This window comes from Electrophorus electricus, chromosome 22 (genome assembly GCF_041902795.1).
Source record: "Electrophorus electricus isolate QZ-2024a chromosome 22, ASM4190279v1, whole genome shotgun sequence".
Classification (NCBI taxonomy): domain Eukaryota; kingdom Metazoa; phylum Chordata; class Actinopteri; order Gymnotiformes; family Gymnotidae; genus Electrophorus; species Electrophorus electricus.
Window position 1 is genome coordinate 16,881,249 of NC_137518.1, and position 19,499 is coordinate 16,900,747.

The following is a 19,499-nucleotide window of genomic DNA, read 5'->3' on the forward strand; positions in this document are numbered from 1 at the left end:
ATAGTTTCTTGAGAATAAGGTGCTATATTTGAAATGCAAATAAATGCAGTCAACAGAGTAGCAACTCAAACACAACAAATACACAAATTATACAGTGGCTGGAACAATCATTAAGCCTAGGACAGTAGGCAAGAGAGTAGGCAGAGTGCAATAGTGTAGGTGGATTCCTATTTTACATGTGCCCTTTGATGGCTGGTAATAAACCTTAGTATATTAAATATATAGTATATAAGTATATTGTTAGAGAAACAAACAATGTGTTCAGATTAAAGTAATCAAAGTTTATTGTCAACTGTAAAGTGACTGGGTGCTGTAGGAAGTGCATAATAATAGACATCTTAAATACAAAGTTTAAAATAAAAATAATCTAAATAATAAAAATCTTAAAATAATACATGCTGTATTTTTAATAACAATATCTTGACTATCCAATTTTTACAACCCCCATTCAAGGTGCAGAGTGGCTCATTAGTTACAAAGGCTGAATAATAAAAAGAAATGATTCATTAAAAACAAACGAGCAAAATAACAGTAAAAGAGATTAAAGTTTAAAGTAAAAAAACCAACAACATTGTTTTAAGGAATTGCCATCATCATAATATGTGAAAATAAATGAATTATAATTAACGTGAGACTGGTCACATGATTTCTGACGGCTCTTTAAAGTGAGGAAATTCACATTTAAAAATAAGAGCAATACTAATAACTCTCTGATAGGTGGTAGTAGTGTTCTCACCTCGTTGATTTCTCCTGTTCAAACCTAAGGAAGAAGACGTCCCAGACCGATTTTACCATGGCTTGCAAAGAAAAAATGACTCAGTTGGAGATGCTAAATTCATTTTTTTGTGAACGCTTGATGGCCGTCGCTGCAGAGATATTTCAAGCAGTTAAGGACACGCTCTGTGAGTACCAAGATGAAATAAATCGTTCCCAACAGGAGAATTTTCATCTGAGAAAAATGCTAGCAGAAGTTAGCCTCAGCAGTGGAGCAGGTAAGTCGTTTGCTCAAATGTCCATGTTAACGTTGTAACCTCCATTTCGTTGTTAATGTCTATAATGACAGAGGTGGTATGTGTTAACTTTACATTTTTATAGTTAAATAGCTCTATAAAGCTAAATATGCTCTCATTGTTAAATAGTTATGTATAGTTTGGGTTCAGTTGAACAGTGTTGTGACCTCCCACAGTTTCGTTTTCATCAAGTAACCGAGCTACAGAAGTGGAGGCCAGCCCACCACATGCACTTCCTCTTGTGCCACTGGACTCGGAGGCTTCAGTTATACAAGTAAAGCTAGAGCTCAGCACAGCGCAACAGGCTGGTGAACCACAGTTTCCGCTGAGGGACACACCTGCTTGCCGTGGCCCAGAAAACGCTGACAAGGCTCAGGAAGTAGATGGCCACAAAATTGTGGACGAGGACGAGGCCGTATGTTTGGACTCCCATGTCACAGTTAAATTGGAACGATGTGACTCACAGTCGCTGTGCATGGATGAGGTGAACTCCTGTGAAGTCCAAACTGGAAGTGTGTGTCAGAGTCAATTCAGGGTTACTGAAGATGAATCAGGCTCCCAGTGTGACGTTTCTCATATAACATCTCATTTGCAATGTCCCACTGCAGAAAGAGTATTTAACTTTAAGGCTTGTGGTGAGTCATTAAGAAGTGATGGGGATGTGAAGACACACATTTTGGTGCATAAGGAAAGAACATTTTGCTGTGATCTGTGTGGAAAGTGCTACAGTGCTTCACATGGACTCAAAATACATCTCAGAACTCACACGGGAGAGAGGCCATATCCCTGCAAGTTCTGCATGAAGACTTTTAATCAGAAAGCTCATGTGAAAGAACACGAGAGAATTCACACAGGTGAAAAACCTTACAGCTGTTCAGTGTGTGGGAAATGTTTCAATCGAACTTACCAGGTCAAAGTACACATTCAGAATTATCATCCAGATCAAGTGGCTAGTATTATCAAAAGTCAGCAATACAAATGATACTTTTAACAGCTATTAGTTTAGTATTTAATTTGTCCCCTGATAGGTCTCTTACCTCCTTTCTGTGCACATCAAAGTGTTTGGAAAATTTTTTATTGGTTTATTTGAAAACAAGCACTTAGAACAAGTGCTATGTACACTAACATTTACCTTTTACCTTTTTTTTTTTTTTTTTTTGAAGAGGAGATAGAATTACAGATTTCTACTATATGTGGTGATTTGCATTATATTTGATGCATCATTTTCTGGTTGGTTGTTTTGTGAAATCAAAGTTAAATGATTGAGTTTTCCGAATGTCCAATGACTATCCCCTTTTTTCTCTTTTATAGAAATTAAGGAGAAGCCAAAACATTAGTCATGCTGAAACTCTGATCATGGCATGCATGCCCTTCTACACCCAGGTTGCTTAGGCCTTTTTATGCATTTTGGGTGACATGTCATGTTGTCAAATTTGACACTTTGAACTTAGCCACATTTAGGCTATTTCTGTCGGGTATAATTTTGCCCAATAGCTGCACTAACGTTACTTCTAAAATATGCACTATGTGTTGTGTGCTTACCCAGGGTGGGGTGTGTTTTGACCTCATTCCTTCTCAATGTGTGACTTGAAAAGATGTGCATTTGTGAAATCTTTCTGGTGAGGTACATGCCTTTCTTTGCTTACATTAATGCACATGACAGTTTGAGTGCTAACATCTTGACAATGAACATGGTATTTATTTCATGTAGATATTAGATTTATTTATAGTGAACACGGGTCTTTTTCAGTGTTATGAGATTTGTGTTCGCATCTGTGTGTTTGTTTCATTATACGTGTTGGTTATCTTGATTTAAATTAAAGTTTTCTTCTGTTGATGATAAATTACAGATTTAATGTAGTTCAGACAGCTAGTCATTGACCTTGTTTGTTTTTCCCCTCTAATGTTATATAACAATCGTTACTAGCAATCGTAGGTAACACTCCAGTTTAAACTAGTTATAAAGCGGGGGGGGGGGGGATAAACCCGGATTACGATCCGCTTCCCTTCTCAGTCGAGTGCTATTCTGCTTCTAACGGAAGTGATATCTTTCAAATAAGAATCTAAAACGTAGACGATTCCATACGCTATCGTGGAAGAGTATTTTAATCAGTGTTTTCCAACAAAGCACTATAGAGTCTATAGAAAGAACTTCGTTCTCACCGATGCCAAACATTCTATACCTATCTGGGGTGTTCACACATTGGCAGGAGTGTATTGGGTATTCTGCACTAAAGGGCTTTCTCAGCAGTGGTGGACAACTAGACAAGGGGCATGTTTGTATGGATGATGTCATTCATGTGGCTGAATAATAAAAAAAAAAAATTACAAGATCCTGTTGGTGGCCATGCTGTATGGAAACGAGGTGTTCTGAAACCCTTTAGAAATGAATGGGTTAAAAAGTAATCAAAAAATAAGGGATCCGATTATGTTACATTAGACATTTTGGATTAAGTTACAGATACATTTTATTAGATAATCAGTAGTTTATAACTGAATACTTTTAAAAAGTAACCCTACCACTCCTGCATTGGGGTAATTTTCAAAACAGTCAGAAAATAATTTTCAAATAAAAATGTATTTATATAATGCTTTATACAGCATGTCATAAAGCAGTAATGGTGATTCAGCAGCGCCACTGCAGTTTAGTTCAAGACACTTTACATGCACCAGCTGCATGTGTGTTGTGATACTACTAGGTTCAGATTATCATTATTAAAACATTTAAAAGACATCTTCAGGTGTGCTTACTTTTTCTATCGTACAAATTTGCTCCAGTCATCCTAAAGCAAGATGCTTGCCAAATGTGTAAGGATGTGTTGTTGTGGTAGGCTCGCTTTAATCTGACGGATTAGGAGGAGTCCTTGTGGTAGGCTTGCTTTAATCTGACGGATTAGGAGGAGGCATTGTAGGTTCGCTTTAATCTGACGTATTAGGATGAGTCTTTGTGGTAGGCTCACTTTAATCTGATTTATTAGGATGAGTCTGTGGTAGGCTCTTTAATCTGACGGAGTAGGATGAGTCCTTGTGGTAGGCTCGCTTTAATATGACGGATTAGGATGAGTCTTTGTGGTAGGCTCACTTTAATCTGATTTATTAGGATGAGTCTGTGGTAGGCTCTTTAATCTGACGGAGTAGGATGAGTCCTTGTGGTAGGCTCGCTTTAATATGACGGATTAGGATGAGTCTTTGTGGTAGGCTCGCTTTAATCTGACGGAGTAGGATGAGTCCTTGTGGTAGGCTCGCTTTAATCTGACGGATTAGGATGAGTCTTTGCGGTAGGATCGCTTTAATATGAGGGATTAGGGATTGGACTGGATTATCGGATGTAGACGACGTCATAGCATCCGCCATGTTTCGCATCACGCACCAACAGGCTCGTCCGATTCAGAAGCCAGACTAAACCTAGTGGTCCAAACCCGTGGAATACGTCGCCATGGCTTCTAAAACCAAAACCAGTCAGTTTGACACTCTGAATGTGTTCATACACGAACGGCTGGCGGCCATAGCTGGGGAAATATTTCAGGTGGTTGCAGACTCGCTCGCGGCCTTCCAGGAAGAGCTCGAGCGCTCGCGACAGGAGAACGTGCACCTGAGGAAACTGCTAACGGCCGAGGGAGCAGGTAGACGGCTAGCCTGGACCGCCTGGCTCCGTGGTGTCACGTCGTGATTAAATCCGATAAACGCTGCCTTGACGGCGTGTGATGTTTCCGATTATCGGTCAAGTTTAATTTAAAATCGACGAACAAAACTTCGACCAGTATGTAGCTGTTTTCTTAGCTAGGTCACCGCTAGCTGGCTATCCTAGCTAATAGCTAGGATAGCTAACTACGTTTCCTAGCGTAAGGTCTAGATGTGTCCAGTTTTCCTCACAGGCTCGGGTCCTGTAGGTTCAAATTCTTCTCCTTGTACGACTCAGGACGTCTGACAGCCAAAACGGTATGCTAGCTAGCTAACTGCGATGTTTGTGTACACTTTTTTTTTTTACATTACGTCCAGATGCGCCGAATAAGAAGCCTGATGGATCTCCGCCTGAGCGTGAAGAATCCTACCAGGGGCCGCCGGACTCGGATTTGGAGACCTCGGTGATACAAGTGAAGCTGGAGCTTAGCAGTGTTCCTCAGGATCCGGAGGCAGAACAGCTACCCACTGCGTCTACATGCGACTCTGTACTTGCTACCAGAGGTCAAGGGCCACCTCATGTTTTCTCAGGTAAAACAAATGACTCTGAACGGAAGGGTGATGCTGATTTGTGTATGGACTCTTATGCTGCAATAAAACTAGAACGTTGTGACCCCTTAGTCATTTGCTCTGATAAGTCACACGCAAGTGAAGTCCAAAATGGATGCAGCAATACTCATTTGAAAGTTATAAAAGATGAATGTGAGCCTTCATCTCACTTTAACAGCTCATCTGCTGATGTTTCTCAATCATTTAATTTGGAAAGCCTCACGACAGAAGTATTAATTTACTGTGAGCTTTGTGGTAAACACTTCAATAATGACGTGCTGTTGAAGAAACATATAGTAAAGTATCATGAAGAAAAACCACACCACTGTGAATTTTGTGGGAAATGTTTCACTTACCCATATGCACTCAAATTGCACCTCAGGACTCATACTGGAGAGAAACCATATCACTGCAAATTCTGTGGCAAGACCTTTGGTCACAAAGGTCATGTAAAGGACCATGAAAGGATCCACACTGGTGAAAAACCTCACTGCTGCTCAATTTGTGGGAAATGTTTCATCAGGACGGATCATGTCAAATTGCACATTCAGAATCATCATATTAAGCAAACCTCTTCGGCTGTCAAAAAATGTGCAAAATATGGCGAATCCAAGCAAAAAGCACTAAATGCTTACTGCTGTGAGTTGTGTGGGAAGAGATTTGTTAATCAGCATGCAGTTAGAGTCCACTACAGAATTCATACAGGTGAGAGACCATATAACTGCAGATTCTGTGATAAGGCTTTCAGACAGAAATCTCATATGAAGGACCATGAAAGGACTCACACTGGTGAAAAAATCTACAACTGCTCGGCATGTGGGCTGAGTTTTACTTGGTGGAATCAGGCAAAAGCTCATGTCCAAGAGCACCGTGATCATATTGCGAAGATTGTCAGAAAACAAGGGGATTAGGTGGGTGTGAAATTGGAGTTTATTTTCAAATAGCTTTTACTGCTCAATTAACTAGTTTTATTATAGCAAAATTATACTGGAAAACTCCTAGTAAGATCTGGTTAGGCTTGTCCAACTTGTTTTCTTTGTCAGATCATTAGATTAATCTGTGTGTGTGTGTGTGTGTGTGTGTGTGTGTGTATATATATATATATATATATATATATATATATATATATATATATATATATATATATATATATATATATCTACATACATAAAATCTATATATATCTTCTCTCTCTCATATATATATATATATATATATAGAGTGTGTGTGTGTGTGTGTGTGTGTGTGAGAGAGAGATCTCTCTCTCTCTCTCTCTCTCTCTCTCTCTCTCTCTCTCTCTCTCTCTCTCTCTCTCTCTCTTCGGACAATGCTGAATTGCAAAGATCTTTAAGCAAAATAAAGTGTTCAAAATGTGTTAAAAACTGTGTTAAAAACTGTGTTAAACTGACCTCCTAAACAGCAATGCTCTCGACTGTCAAGAATTCCGCAATGACATCTGGATTTGTTACATTTGCACCATCTAAATGATGAGGCCCAGATATTGACAGGTTGCATGTACCATAATTGAAGGTCTGATTTTATAGCAAGTGGTTCTGTTTCTGTATGCTATATTGTTACTAGGAAAATTGGTCTAGTGTTTAACAAATGGTGCTTTAACATGTTTTGATGATGATTGTGTTTCATAAATGCTAACTGTTTAATGCAGCGTCTTTTATTATTAAATGAGATGTCAGTGTAAAGTGTTCCATGTTATTGCCAATACAGTTTAGACTTCTCCTGTGGGCAAGGGATGTATATTCCTTAAAGCCATTTTAAGAAATCCCTTCAGAAATACAGAATAATAATCAAATAAAGCCTTTTTCTTGATTTAGTTTAGTTCTCCATCTGCATCTTTTAATATATTGATGAACACCACTAACCTAAGAAGGCATATGGCAAAAGTCTAAAAGAATGATACAAAAAAAAAGCATGCCACCACAGCTATGTAAACTCCTGGGCACATGTTTACATCATACCGCTATGATTGCATTTAAAATAAAATTAGATTTTGGGGAAAACAAAGTGCACTAGTCACTCTTTCTGATTGTTTATTTGGTCGGTTGGTTTTCTGCCACCAATCTGATAGTCTTCATATAGTGATGTGTGTGTTACTTGACCTTAGGGTGGCTGTGTGCATCAAACTAGATGTCCCTCATATATATGATTTTTTTACACTGGCCAAAATAATTCATCTAATAAGCCACTTAATCCAGTTCAGGGTTGTTTGGGGCAAGACCCTATACCAACGACATGGTACAAGGGCAACTAAACCTAAAGAGGATGCCAATCTATCGCAAGATACGCAAACATGGACACACACACCTACCACAATTCAGAGACACCATATGTGGCTACTTGTTTCCAGTCAGATAGCATTTGGATTACAGACAATATTAGTCCCATTGTCTATATGAAGGCCAAAAGCAGTGAGGATGGGAGCACATTAAAATTTGTAGCGGTGATGTGGAAATTCTGTTTTGAATGAAAACAAAAATGACACTACTTTTTGGCCACTACAGTTGTGATCAAAATCCAGCATAAAATGCATTTGGTTTTACCCCAACCCTAAATATAAAACATACTTCAGAGTATCCCAAAACCTAAATATTTTTTTGTGTACTACATGCATAGTGTTGTGAGCTATAGTCAAGCTATCAGGTACATTTCGTTAGGAAAACAGTCTGAGGACAGAAGCCCCTCAAGCAAGCAACTCAATAACCAGAAAACCCAGCCTAAGAACATTTAAACACACATCAGATACCTTAAAATGTTTTTTATTTTGTATTCTTGACAGATGCGCTGGGAAGTCCTCCAGAACAGCAAGACCCCCTCCAAGCGCCTCAGGAATCGGATTCCTTACTAACACAAGTCAAGCTGGAAATGTCCGCTGTAGGGGAGAATGCCATCCCACAAAAGCAGTTACGTGAAGCTTCTTTATACACTACTCCATTTCTAAGGACTGCTCATAGTCAGAGGTGTCCTCCCTCCTCAGTTAAAACTCTCAGTGTTCCGAATAAAAATCATGACAGTCGAGCCCTTCACTCTGCAGTTCCAAGTGAACGAGAAACATGGAAGCCGACATGCCGTCACTCGGATATTCCTCAAACTGTGATACGAAGTGGAGGTGAGAGTTGTTTTCTAGCTATGAAAAATGAACCAGACTCCCATCTCTCTTCCCAGTATAATGAATCAATAATTGATTTTTCTCATATGAAGTCTGGTTTACACAGTCATCCTACTGATAGGTTGTTTTTCTGTGAACTGTGTGGCAAACCTTTCAAAAATGAGCAGGTCTTGAAAACACATTTGGCATTGCATCAGAAAAAAAGATCAAATCATTGTGAACTGTGTGGAAAGTACTACAGTACCACCCATGCACTGAAAATACACCTTAGAACTCATACAGGAGAAAGACCGTACAAGTGTAGGTTTTGTAACAAGACATTCAGTCAGAAAGGCCACTTAAAGGGGCATGAAAGGATCCACACTGGGGAAAAAATATACAGCTGCTCAGCCTGTGGGAAGCGTTTCACCTGGTTGAGTCAGGGAAAGGAGCACCTTCGGAGTCACCCTGGTCAGTTGGCTAGAGTTTTAAGAAAAATAAGTTAAACTCTTTTTTCCAGAGGTTTTTGTTTATTTTATTTGCTAAAAAAGTTAAACAATTTGTAAGCAGCCTTTTAGTGTGCCTGAACTTTATTACTGTATTTTAGTTTGTTTTTTAGTCTATTTCTCTTTTTAGATGCTGTCTTTATTTTATTTATTTTTTGTGGATAACTATTTAAAAATCTGCCAGCCACAGAGGAACGTGGTTTTTATGAGTGACTAATAAAACTATATTCTCCCTGCCTATTAATTTTTTTTTCGCATGATGATTAGCTCGCTATAATTATCCCTAGTAAATAAATGTCGATGTCAATAGTATGCTAGTTCAGCGCTGTTCCGTTTCTCGAGGACGTTTTGTTTTCGTAATAAGAACTCTTCTGATGGAAATTGGCCTCAAATACACAAAATACACCCAACTGCCACTCTGTTGGGAAGCCCAAATATTTCTATCGGTGGATAAAGCTACGTGAATGGCGTGACGTTCACGTTTACAGTGCGGCGTGAGCAAAAGAACACCCTTCCCTTCGTCCCATCGTGACCATAGACTATATACAAAATATACTGTAAATACTAAAGACTATATATACAGTTTATGTTCGTGACAGGCAGAATTCATTTTTATACACTCACATCATGCAAGATATGGTGCCGTGACCCCAGTTTCCAAAAAGGCACTGGAACATGTTTTCATCTATAATCAATCTCGGTTATTTCTGTTGTGTCTGAGGCTGCTAAATTTGATAAGGTTTTTATATAATGTTGGTTTTAGGGCAAAAATACATTTTATGCTTTTCCACGCATGTCCAGTAGGTGGCGATAAGCAAAACGATTGCAGTCTAAGATGCGTTTTCATGGAAGAAGCAGCAGTGTTGTGCAATGACTTATGCTGCCAAAATGACTAAACTGGAGTCTTTGAATTCATTTTTCTGTGAACGGTTGATCTTTGCCGCTGGAGAAATTTTTCAAGCGGTTAAAGACACTTTTTCCGAATACCAAGAAGAAATAGATCGCTCCAAACAGGAAAATATTTATCTGAGAAAAATGCTAGCAGATGTTAGCATAAATAATGTCCCAAGTAAGTCCTTTTCAAATCCTTTTACTGCGTTGTGGTCGATAGGTTAACCCTATATGTCGGAGGTTGAATGCCACTAGTTTACTTACATAAATGGCATTAATGAATAAGTATTCGAAGGGTAAAGTTGTCAATAACGAGAAAATTGCTTAAAGAAACTTGACGTTCCCATTGTTCCCTTTAATATAAATCCATTTCCAGCTAATCTCTCCGTCTCTGTCAGTATTCTTGCTCCACAAACCATATTTTATGGTAACGATGTACTATTTTAATGCATGCGGATTTAATTCACCGTATGTTCCCGACAGATTCACTCCAGTACCGTGCAGATGGCGATCCCCCTCAGCACACAAGGCTTGACTCCGACACCTCGGTCCTACAAGTGAAGCTGGAACTTAGCACTGTGCAGCAGGACACCAACCCACAAGAGGCATTCAATGATCTCTCTTCATGCCCCTCTCCATGTGCAATGACTGCTTGTAGTGAGCAGACACGTCACTCTTATTTTGTTCAAACTCAGGATGTTGAGGAAAGCAAGGGTGACCATTCAGTAGCAAACTCAGCAGGAAGAGTAGAGCCACTGAACTCTCAGGTCATGTGCTCTGATGGCTCCAATTCTACTGTAATACCGTCTGAAAGTGGATGTGAGAATCAGTTGGTAGTAGTGAAAGATGAACCAGATCCCCAGTCTTCGTCTCAGTGTGTGGGGCCATGGAATGATTTTACCCACTTAGCATCAAACTTATACAGTACAGATAGACTGTTTTATTGTCAAATCTGTGGCAAGCCATTCAGAAGTGATCGACTCTTGAAGACGCACATGATAGTGCACCAGAAAGAGAGACCTTATCGTTGCGAGTTGTGTGGAAAGTGCTACAGTTATCCTCATGTACTCAAAATCCACCTTAGAACCCATACAGGGGAGAGACCATATCACTGCAAGTTTTGTGAGAAGACTTTCAATCAAAAGGGTCATGTAAAGGGGCACGAAAGAATCCACACTGGAGAAAAAATTTACAGCTGCTCAGCCTGTGGGAAGCGTTTCACTTGGTTGAGTCAGGGAAAGGAGCACCTTCGGCTCCATCGTGATCAAGTAGCGACTGTTATAAAACAATAAATAATTACAAGTAATTATGTACATACGACATGCTGAAACTACATCAAATGTACAAGCCATTCTAATAGTTTCCCTTTGGCCAGCAATGTTTTAACAATTGTTAACAATTTTACTTGAACCATAAATGTCTTCATAAATGTTTCATTGCCCTTAATGTTTTTAATGCATTTCTAGAGCACAGCAAGCGTTTTATATGAGATAGCCAGACAAATGTAAAAGACACTTTGTAAAAAAAAAAGAAAAAAAAAAGTTATTGTTATACAAATTCAAGATTGACCTGAAACATTGTCTTCTTTCCATATCATTCTAAACCGGTTGTTCATAAGTGGAACACCACACACTCCAAATAGTCTTCTTCCTTCCTGTAACTATGATTAAAGAACCTAAGTTAGAACTTAATTTGTGCAGAGTGTATTAGCTTTTGGTCAACTCATTGTAATGTGATATTTTTAAAAAATAATACAAAGATTATTATCTTTGCTTTTTTAATATCTGTCATGTTTCTGAAATGAGACTGCATGGTTCAGGTAAGCAGTCTGGACCAGAGCTATCTTCTACTGTTCTGAAAACCATTCTTCAGATGCTGTCTGAAAACACAAGCCTGACTGGGCTTTAAATTAAAGAGTAAGTCGAAATCTGGCCGAACATGAACCATGCCACAGCCTACGTGTATTCTAACTGTCAATTGTTCTGTTGTGATGTAGCAAGTCTGCTTGAGGCTACATAATTGTGTCCCAGATAGACCATAGCAAGGGCACTGCTGTGGTAAGAGCTACATCAGTTGTTGATAGATTTATTGGTACTGCTTATTCCTACTTGAAATTACTCATATTGCTGCAGTAGGCGAATGTGATCTTAGACTCCATAGCTTATATTGATGCACAGAGTTTTTATGATGTGCTTGTGATCACTAACTACTGAATGCTTTAAGACTCGGGGAAGGTAACTGGTATTTTTCTTCTAATTAGATTTTTTCCACATGTTGTTTAGATGTTAGGTGTTTTCTCCACATCACATCTTATTTTTCTCATGATCTCAAGAAAACGTTTTTACTGATATCAGTTTTTTTTCTAGTTATCGCAAAATATCAATTTATTTTATTTAGCCTGCACTAGAAAATTATAATCAAACAAAATTATTTTCGGGAAATTGAAAGGTCTGTGCTTTAAAGTTCCAGCAATGCCAAACATTACTCAGTGAAAATATATGCTTTTAGGAAGCAGTGCGCTTGTGCCTATATGGAGAGAAATTCGTGCCAAATTGAAATGTCGTCATAACAGTGGAGAAAGGTGAAATGAAAGGCATACATGACATTACTTTTCAATAGCAGCATGCTGACTGAGTGGTAGAATGAAAAGCAAAGCCTCTAGTATATTGTTTTTATATCATCTGACCACTTTATTGAAAAAACAGTACATGCATGAATTTGGGTTAGAACTGAATACAATGCAACTTGAAATGTAATCAAGTGGAATGCAATGCACACATAAGATTGTGTTTAGACAGTGTAATGAGAGAAAATGTGCCAAAATGAATATGAAAAAAATGAAATGCCGAATTGTGTCAATGCAGACCACCTTGAAATGTAATCAACTCATAACACTGTTGCATTCCACTGTATGCTGCTGTGAACATGCCAAAACAAAACACAATACACATTGTTGCATTTCAGTCAAGAACAGTGTGGTAGCTACTTGTGCCACAATAAAATGCAATTCTTGTCCATTCGCAGCCTGCTTCTGAATTTGGGGCATAGCCCATGGTATGGGGCCATAACGGCCACAAGTAGTTTTGATGGTCATGGATTACCAAATCTTATCTCTTGGAATATTCAGTTTGCATCGATGTGACCCATTTTTCGCTATTTTGTATTGCAGAAATGTCAAAAATAAACTGACTGGGAGATCTATTGCAAGACTCTTAATGTCCAAGAAACTGAGGGCACATCAAATGTCACTCATGCAGGAAGCAACGAGGGTGCCTTAATCTTCATCTTCCACCGCCAAATCGGCAGTGGGCCATGATTGGACAATGATTACCTTTTACTATGGCACAAATACCATATTGTTCTTGACTGAAATGCAATAGATGCTTTGCCTTTCATTCTGGCATTTATTCTTCATGTTGCTATTGAAAAGTAATGTAATGTGTATTGCATTTCACCTTTTTCCACTGTTTTGATTGTATTTAATCTCCATATCTGCAGGCTGTGGAAATTAATTAATCAATTTTGTCAATTTGTAATAAAAACACTTATTGAGTTCATATTTTGTCTGCTTTTGGATTTGTGGTGTTTAATGTTTGTTATGGGGTTGTTGGTAAATACACTGAAAATGTGGCCTATCTATACAGAATCTATATAGCTGACAGTGTCTGTAGAATAATCTTGGTACATTTTCAATTTAACAATGCAGGATGTGATTAAAGATGGACACTAACAGTATTCACATGTGGTAAGACTATGCTAGTTTTGCTGCAATTATGTTATAAAAGAACCAGAAGGGTTTTGGTATCAAAACTGGAAAAGTATAATTAAAGTTTAAACACCAGACCATTAACACAAGTGCTACTGATACCCGTAAATGAACATTAAAATAAATTGCGCTACACCAGAAATGTATGACATTTTGTTTTCCGTCGCTGGGTGGCGGTAACTTGTTGAATTCGACCCCGCTGACAGTAAACTGAAGAGAAGAAGAAAGCGTTCTCTCGCTAATTTTGGATTCTCACGCTAAAATGGCCAAATTTGAGTTTTTAAGTGCATTTTTCACTGAGCGGTTATTAGCAGTGGCTGGAGAAATCTTCCAAGTAGTTAAGGACACCATTGCCGAGTACCAGGAAGAAATCGATCGTGCCAAACAAGAAAAGCATCACCTGAAGAAAGTGCTTCTGGAAACGCTGAGCAGCGCTGGAGCGGGTAAAGCTGGCAAAGCTGCGACGTTTATTGTTAACTCTTAAGTTGAACAGCACGAAGCACTTTTTGCATTTACAGACATTTAGCTACCTAACGAATTTTAACTAAAGGAAACAGTTATCCAGTATGCTATCTTTAGTCATGTGGTTTGTAAATTATAGTTATTCTCCACACATTCCTTACAGATCATCACAGGAACAGTCGAGCAGTACATGAAGCAGCAAATCTAAGTCAAGGACCACTGGATTCGGAGTCCTCAGTAATTAACGTAAAGGTGGAGTTTTGCACCTTGCAGCAGGATTCTGAGTCACAGGAGCTATTCAATGATCCACTGTCACGCACTTCTCCCTCTACGTGCTCTAACGGGGCACCATACCGCTGGCCAGTGAAGACTGTACACGATAAAGAAGACGATGGTGATCCTTATAACAATTCAGGAGTTACAGTCAAATTGGAGCCATTGGACTCACAGGACATCTGTTCTGATGACCCAGCCTGTAAAATGCAAGGTGAAGGCACACCTGAGAATCATTTAGTAGGTTTAACAGATGGTCAAGGTCCCTCTTCTCGGTGTAACATGGAATCAGACGGTTTTTCTCAAGCCAAAACTCATTTGCAAAATCAGCCTCCTGAAAGAGCTTTTGTCTGTGAGTATTGTGGAAAGCCTTTCAGGAACCGTGGCCAGTTGAAACAACATAGAGCAGTCCATCAGAAAGAGAGGCCAAGACCATATTGTTGTGACTTTTGTGGAAAGTGCTACAGTTATGCACAAGTGCTTGAAGTACACCGCAGGACTCACACAGGAGAGAGACCGTTTCACTGTAAATTCTGTGGGAGACGTTTTAATCAGAAAGGTCATTTGAAGGACCATGAGAGAATTCACACTGGTGAAAAGCCTTTTATCTGTCCAGTTTGTGGAAAATGTTTTATTCAGTCAAGTCAAGTCAGGAAACACATTCGTAATAATCATCAGGCTAAATAACAACAGTCAAAAGAGCTATAGTAGTGGATGACGGTTGATTTAAAAGGTGTCGATTCTTGTTTTGTTTACAAATATATGATCAGTCTGCAGTTTCTGTGCGAGGTTAAACTTTCTTGGAGGACTCATACTGGTGATAAACTTTCATGGAATTGTATGCATGTCTGCATAGTTATGTGGCAAATCAAGTGGTGTGCACTCTTTTCTGCATGTGCTGATACTTAATTGGACATTACAAGTAGTGCTTTATCTATCTACACTGGTGATCCTGTCACAAGGAAAAACTTATGTAGAGGTCCCTAAATAGTCAGAAAACAAAAGAGAAATTACAATGCTTCAATAAATTAATATACAGTAGACTGTAAGTTGAATCACTTTTCAAATCATTTAGATATCAAATGGAAGTATTTCACTTACATATTTTGTCCTGTGTAATCTTATGTCATCAGTTATAAAATAAAACATTCATGATTAATGATGATGCTTCTTCCCCACGTACTGAACCATATTTTCTACTTTATCTTTGGGACCTTCTGATGTGTCAGTGAAAAAAGTATAGTGGTAGCTCAGTATTTGACTAGTGTCAGGTAAATTCCATAAGTATGAATATATCAGTGTTGCCAAATGGACAGGAATCCCTCAATTTTTGTATGAATTTGAAGCTAGAACAACAAAAATATTACATTTTTTAACTATTTAACTATTTAATCGTTGGAAATGGGATGAGCTAAATAAGGGAAAATGTACTTTTTTTTCTTAATTTCGGTTACCAGGTTGAAAGATATATTCGTAAATAAGTTCAATCAAGCTGAGTGGAATTGTTATACAAAGTTGCTAAAACAAAACTATCAATGCATATTTTATTGATAATCAATGTACTAAATCTACTGATAAAATAACGGTACGGTTTTTAGGCACGTCATAATTTATTGCAGGATATACTGAAAAAATCACTACCTTCTAAAAATATGTTTTTAAGGGTTTGCTTAAGTGGTCAGTGCTGTACACCTACGTTTCCAGCAGGTGGCAGTGCGCTTTTAAGTCGCTGTACTGCGGTTGCGCAGAAGAAGAATCCGTTGAGGACTTGGTGTCTGGTGCTAAGTATCGTCGGATTTTTTATTTTATTTTTTTTTTATACAAGAATGACTAAAATGGAGTACTTGAATTCTTTTTTCGTTAACCGATTGATGGCGGCTGCTGGGGAGATATTCGACGCAGTTAAAGACGCGGTATCTGGGTACCAGCAAGAGGTTGAGCGAACTAAACAAGAAAACCGTCGTCTTATGCGCATGCTGGCTGAAATGAAGGCCGTTAGCATGGAGACGAGCCCAGCAGGTAGCTGAAGCTTTACAAAACTGCTGCATAACCGTGTAAAACGTTTAAAGCTTTGGCTTCCCCTGCCCCCTTTGTCTCGGTAACGTTTATCGGGGCTAGCTGGCCAACATGAACGCTGTAAAAGGGCCAAATCTTGCTAACTAACTTGTGTAGCCAGCAAGCTAATAGCTCGAGCGTTCGGTGGAGGTTATTTACATTTATGTTGTTTATTCTTGGTTATTCCTGGCTGGCTCGCGAACTAGCCCGTGGTGTGTGAGTTTGAGGCGTGTTAGGCTAACGTTAGTGTCAGTACACTTGCTAGTTATCTAGCTAATAACAAAGTTCTTAGCAGAATAAGAATGAGAATAAAAGTGTTCGGTGAGCTCGGTATCTTCACAGAAAACTAATGCATTTAATTTGCCTGGCTGGAGGTACCCGGACAACCGGCGAGGCAACCTCATAGCCTTTAATGTGCGAGCTCTCTAGCTAATTTCAGTGTCATTCGTCTAGAGTCAAAATCTCCTAAAATAAGTTGCATCCTCTCGATAGAATATTTCACTGAGATTTGTGGATACGAGCATATCATAACTGTAAAAATCACTTGAACTGTCGTCTTTTTCTTTGTCTCTTCTCTCTACTCAAGGTATCGGTCCTTTCCCCTCTTTCACTTGTGTTCTGTGTTTACCTTAAGATGTACACGCAAGTGATGCTGATGGAGTCGTTTCTGAGAATCAGAACTTCAATCAAGGTCCACTGGTCTCAGATCCCTCACTAATACAGCTGGAGCTTGCCACGATGAAGCAAGAAGCTGACACACAACTGAATGAAGTACCTACAAGGATTTCTCCCTGTGCAAAGAGTGCCCATGGTGAGGACTTAAAGTGTTTCTCAGTTAAAGCAGCTGTTCAGAAAAAGGAGGATGATGGCTTGCACACGAACAAAATGATCACAGTCAAATTAGAATGTTGTGGCTCCCAACTCGTCTGCCCTGATGCCTCAGCTGCAGTGCAGAATGTTGGCCCGAGTGGAGAGCCTGTCAGAAATGTAGAAGTGACTCAGGGCCCCTGTCTTTGTCCTCATTGTGAGGAAACATTTGATGACTTGACTTGTCTCACATTACATCTGCAGAATCATACAGATGGACTGTTTGATTGTAAGGTTTGTGGTAAGCCTTTCACAGATTGTAACTGCTTAACGACGCACAAAAAGGTTTTACTCAAACAGGGTAGACTGTACCGCTGTAAGCTGTGCGGGAAATCATTTAGGTACCCAAAATCACTTACTGTCCATCTTAGAACTCATACAGGAGAGAAACCATATTGCTGCAAGTTCTGTGGGAAGGGCTTCAGTCAGAAAGGTCACTGTAATGAACACGAGAGAATCCACACTGGAGAAAAACCATATACTTGTCCATTGTGTGGGAAGGGCTTTGTTCAGTCAACTCCCCTCAAGTCACACATTCGCAATCATCATCGTGATCAACTGCAATTATTAGAGGGACAGAAAACTGAAAAAGCTAAAATAAGGGAGCTCGTAAAAAAAGGGGACCTATTCAGTTGAAATAAAGCACTTCTCTCCAAATTTACAGTGAGCCACTTGCAGGTCTGTAGACAAGCAGTTGGCATCCCTATTCAGTGGTTCTGTTATTTGTCAGGAAAAAAAGGACATGTTTGCATTATAATGACATCATCACTAAAAGCAACAAATATTGGATGTGAATGATGGATGTGAATGTCCAGTGTTATAAATGATTATACCAGGAAGGCAAAGTTTATTTTTTCTCAATACATTTAGTATATATTTAAAGCAAATTAGTATTTATTGAAGGTTTGAATCAGAGTAATTGTAATAGAATAAAACCATTTGTCCAAGTGTTTAAGCATGCATTCTTTTTTTTAGGTTGCAGTGGTATATATTTAATGTCATGTAGCTTGAGAAGGTTCTTTGTCCTGTGTGTGTTGTTGTTGTTGTTTTTTTTCTCTTTTTTTAAGACACATTTGGTAATTATTAGGAAATTTGTCCTCTTTTCTTTATTTTTCCAATTCCTTTAATTTAGAATGTGATTTCGTTTTCATTTTGTGTTGCTATTATTTTGTCCACCTCTTTAGACACACAGACTAGCCATGCAGATGGAGCTCTTGAACAGCAAATCCCCTGCCAGGGGCCACAGGATTCAAAATCTTCACTAATACAAGTGAAGCTGGAGCTTGCCACCATAGCAGAAGAAGAAAAGGTGCCCCACCAGCAGTTGAGTGTAGGAAAACATGCTTATGATCAGGACGCAGTGGAGTCAGGGACATTCACTACTTTGGACACAGATGAAAGAAATGGTTGTGATTTACATGCAAATCCCTTTATCTCACTACAATCAGAGCCATGTGACTCTGAAGCTAGACATTACGATAACAAAGACTTATCCGCAGCTGTGATCCAAAGTTTGCAAAGAAAGCATTTGAATACTATGAACGGTAAACAAATATATGAGAAACTGTCCAGTGTGCCAGAGCATTCACAAAACCATTTATCTAAAAAAATGTTCGGCTGCGATGAGACGTTCGGAAGTGCTTCATCAACAAATAAACACGTGACTGCATGGCAAGAGGAAAAGGTGTATCGCTGTGACTTGTGTGGGAAGTGTTATGCTTGTGCACGCATACTCAAAGCTCACCTTAAAGCTCATACTACAGAGAGACCCTTTCACTGCAGCGTTTGTGGAAAAACATTCAAACTGAAGAATCATTTAAAGGACCACGAGAGGACTCATACTGGTGATAAACGGTATAGCTGCTCGGCATGTGGAATGAGCTTCATTTGGACGAATCAGGTCAAGGTGCACATTCAGAATCATCACAGAGGTCAGTCAGCTACAGTTATTAGCAAGTCTGTGAAAAAAAGGGGTACGCGCAATATTTTTTAGTGCTTACTTAGTCTGTACTAGGGATTCTGAATCTGTCCTGTTGGGCCTACTAAATATGTACGCTCCTTTTTACTGTCTGAAATTTCATGGTTTTAAGTCATGCTCTGTCCTTTGCCAAGTTCCTGGTCATGGACTTTACTGTCAGATGCGGGACTGCTTTTGTTTCATGTTTTGATTATTTTGGCTGGCCAATACATTTGCACATGATAATTGCATAACTAATAAAAACTAATAATAAAACGTATAGTAACCTGTTGTATAGTATCTATTTTGTTTTAACTGTCATGTATTATGTGTAATTTACGTGGTTGTCTCCGTATTCTGACGGCGTAGATTGTGAAAA

At 38.9% G+C, this 19,499-nt stretch overlaps 4 protein-coding genes across 4 annotated transcripts; all 4 read left to right on the forward strand.

Annotated features, from left to right (window-relative positions):
- Window positions 1–741: 741 nt before the first annotated feature.
- On the forward strand, window positions 742–2,854 carry LOC145653052 (uncharacterized). The gene is made up of 2 exons (XM_081705116.1): window positions 742–992; window positions 1,187–2,854. The coding sequence occupies exons 1-2, from the start codon at window positions 794–796 to the stop codon at window positions 1,990–1,992; spliced, it is 1,005 nt and encodes a 334-aa protein (XP_081561242.1). The 5' UTR covers window positions 742–793; the 3' UTR covers window positions 1,993–2,854.
- A 1,292-nt stretch (window positions 2,855–4,146) lies between these two features.
- Window positions 4,147–11,431, forward strand: LOC113579163 (uncharacterized). Its single transcript, XM_027012911.3, has 4 exons — window positions 4,147–4,633; window positions 5,010–5,222; window positions 8,035–8,364; window positions 10,224–11,431. The coding sequence occupies exons 1-4, from the start codon at window positions 4,447–4,449 to the stop codon at window positions 11,030–11,032; spliced, it is 1,539 nt and encodes a 512-aa protein (XP_026868712.2). The 5' UTR covers window positions 4,147–4,446; the 3' UTR covers window positions 11,033–11,431.
- A 2,298-nt stretch (window positions 11,432–13,729) lies between these two features.
- LOC118240392 (uncharacterized) lies at window positions 13,730–15,414 on the forward strand. Its single transcript, XM_035520631.2, has 2 exons — window positions 13,730–13,949; window positions 14,132–15,414. Exons 1-2 carry the CDS (start codon window positions 13,769–13,771, stop codon window positions 14,926–14,928), a joined length of 978 nt encoding a protein of 325 aa, XP_035376524.1. The 5' UTR covers window positions 13,730–13,768; the 3' UTR covers window positions 14,929–15,414.
- A 580-nt stretch (window positions 15,415–15,994) lies between these two features.
- Window positions 15,995–19,448, forward strand: LOC113579165 (uncharacterized). Its single transcript, XM_027012915.3, has 3 exons — window positions 15,995–16,260; window positions 16,931–17,107; window positions 18,348–19,448. Exons 1-3 carry the CDS (start codon window positions 16,068–16,070, stop codon window positions 19,154–19,156), a joined length of 1,179 nt encoding a protein of 392 aa, XP_026868716.2. The 5' UTR covers window positions 15,995–16,067; the 3' UTR covers window positions 19,157–19,448.
- The last annotated feature ends 51 nt before the right edge of the window (window positions 19,449–19,499 follow it).

Excerpts from the sequence above, each read along its gene's own strand:
- LOC118240392 (XM_035520631.2), top strand. The coding sequence starts at position 13,769 with ATGGCCAAATTTGAGTTTTTAAGTGCATTTTTCACTGAGCGGTTATTA. Across the intron at positions 13,950-14,131 it reads GCTGAGCAGCGCTGGAGCGG|ATCATCACAGGAACAGTCGA; the intron begins GTAAAGCTGGCA and ends CATTCCTTACAG.
- LOC145653052 (XM_081705116.1), top strand. The coding sequence starts at position 794 with ATGGCTTGCAAAGAAAAAATGACTCAGTTGGAGATGCTAAATTCATTT. Across the intron at positions 993-1,186 it reads TAGCCTCAGCAGTGGAGCAG|TTTCGTTTTCATCAAGTAAC; the intron begins GTAAGTCGTTTG and ends GACCTCCCACAG.
- LOC113579163 (XM_027012911.3), top strand. The coding sequence starts at position 4,447 with ATGGCTTCTAAAACCAAAACCAGTCAGTTTGACACTCTGAATGTGTTC. Across the intron at positions 4,634-5,009 it reads GCTAACGGCCGAGGGAGCAG|ATGCGCCGAATAAGAAGCCT; the intron begins GTAGACGGCTAG and ends CATTACGTCCAG. Across the intron at positions 8,365-10,223 it reads AACTGTGATACGAAGTGGAG|ATTCACTCCAGTACCGTGCA; the intron begins GTGAGAGTTGTT and ends TGTTCCCGACAG.
- LOC113579165 (XM_027012915.3), top strand. The coding sequence starts at position 16,068 with ATGACTAAAATGGAGTACTTGAATTCTTTTTTCGTTAACCGATTGATG. Across the intron at positions 16,261-16,930 it reads CATGGAGACGAGCCCAGCAG|ATGTACACGCAAGTGATGCT; the intron begins GTAGCTGAAGCT and ends GTTTACCTTAAG. Across the intron at positions 17,108-18,347 it reads CTGTGCAAAGAGTGCCCATG|ACACACAGACTAGCCATGCA; the intron begins GTGAGGACTTAA and ends CCACCTCTTTAG.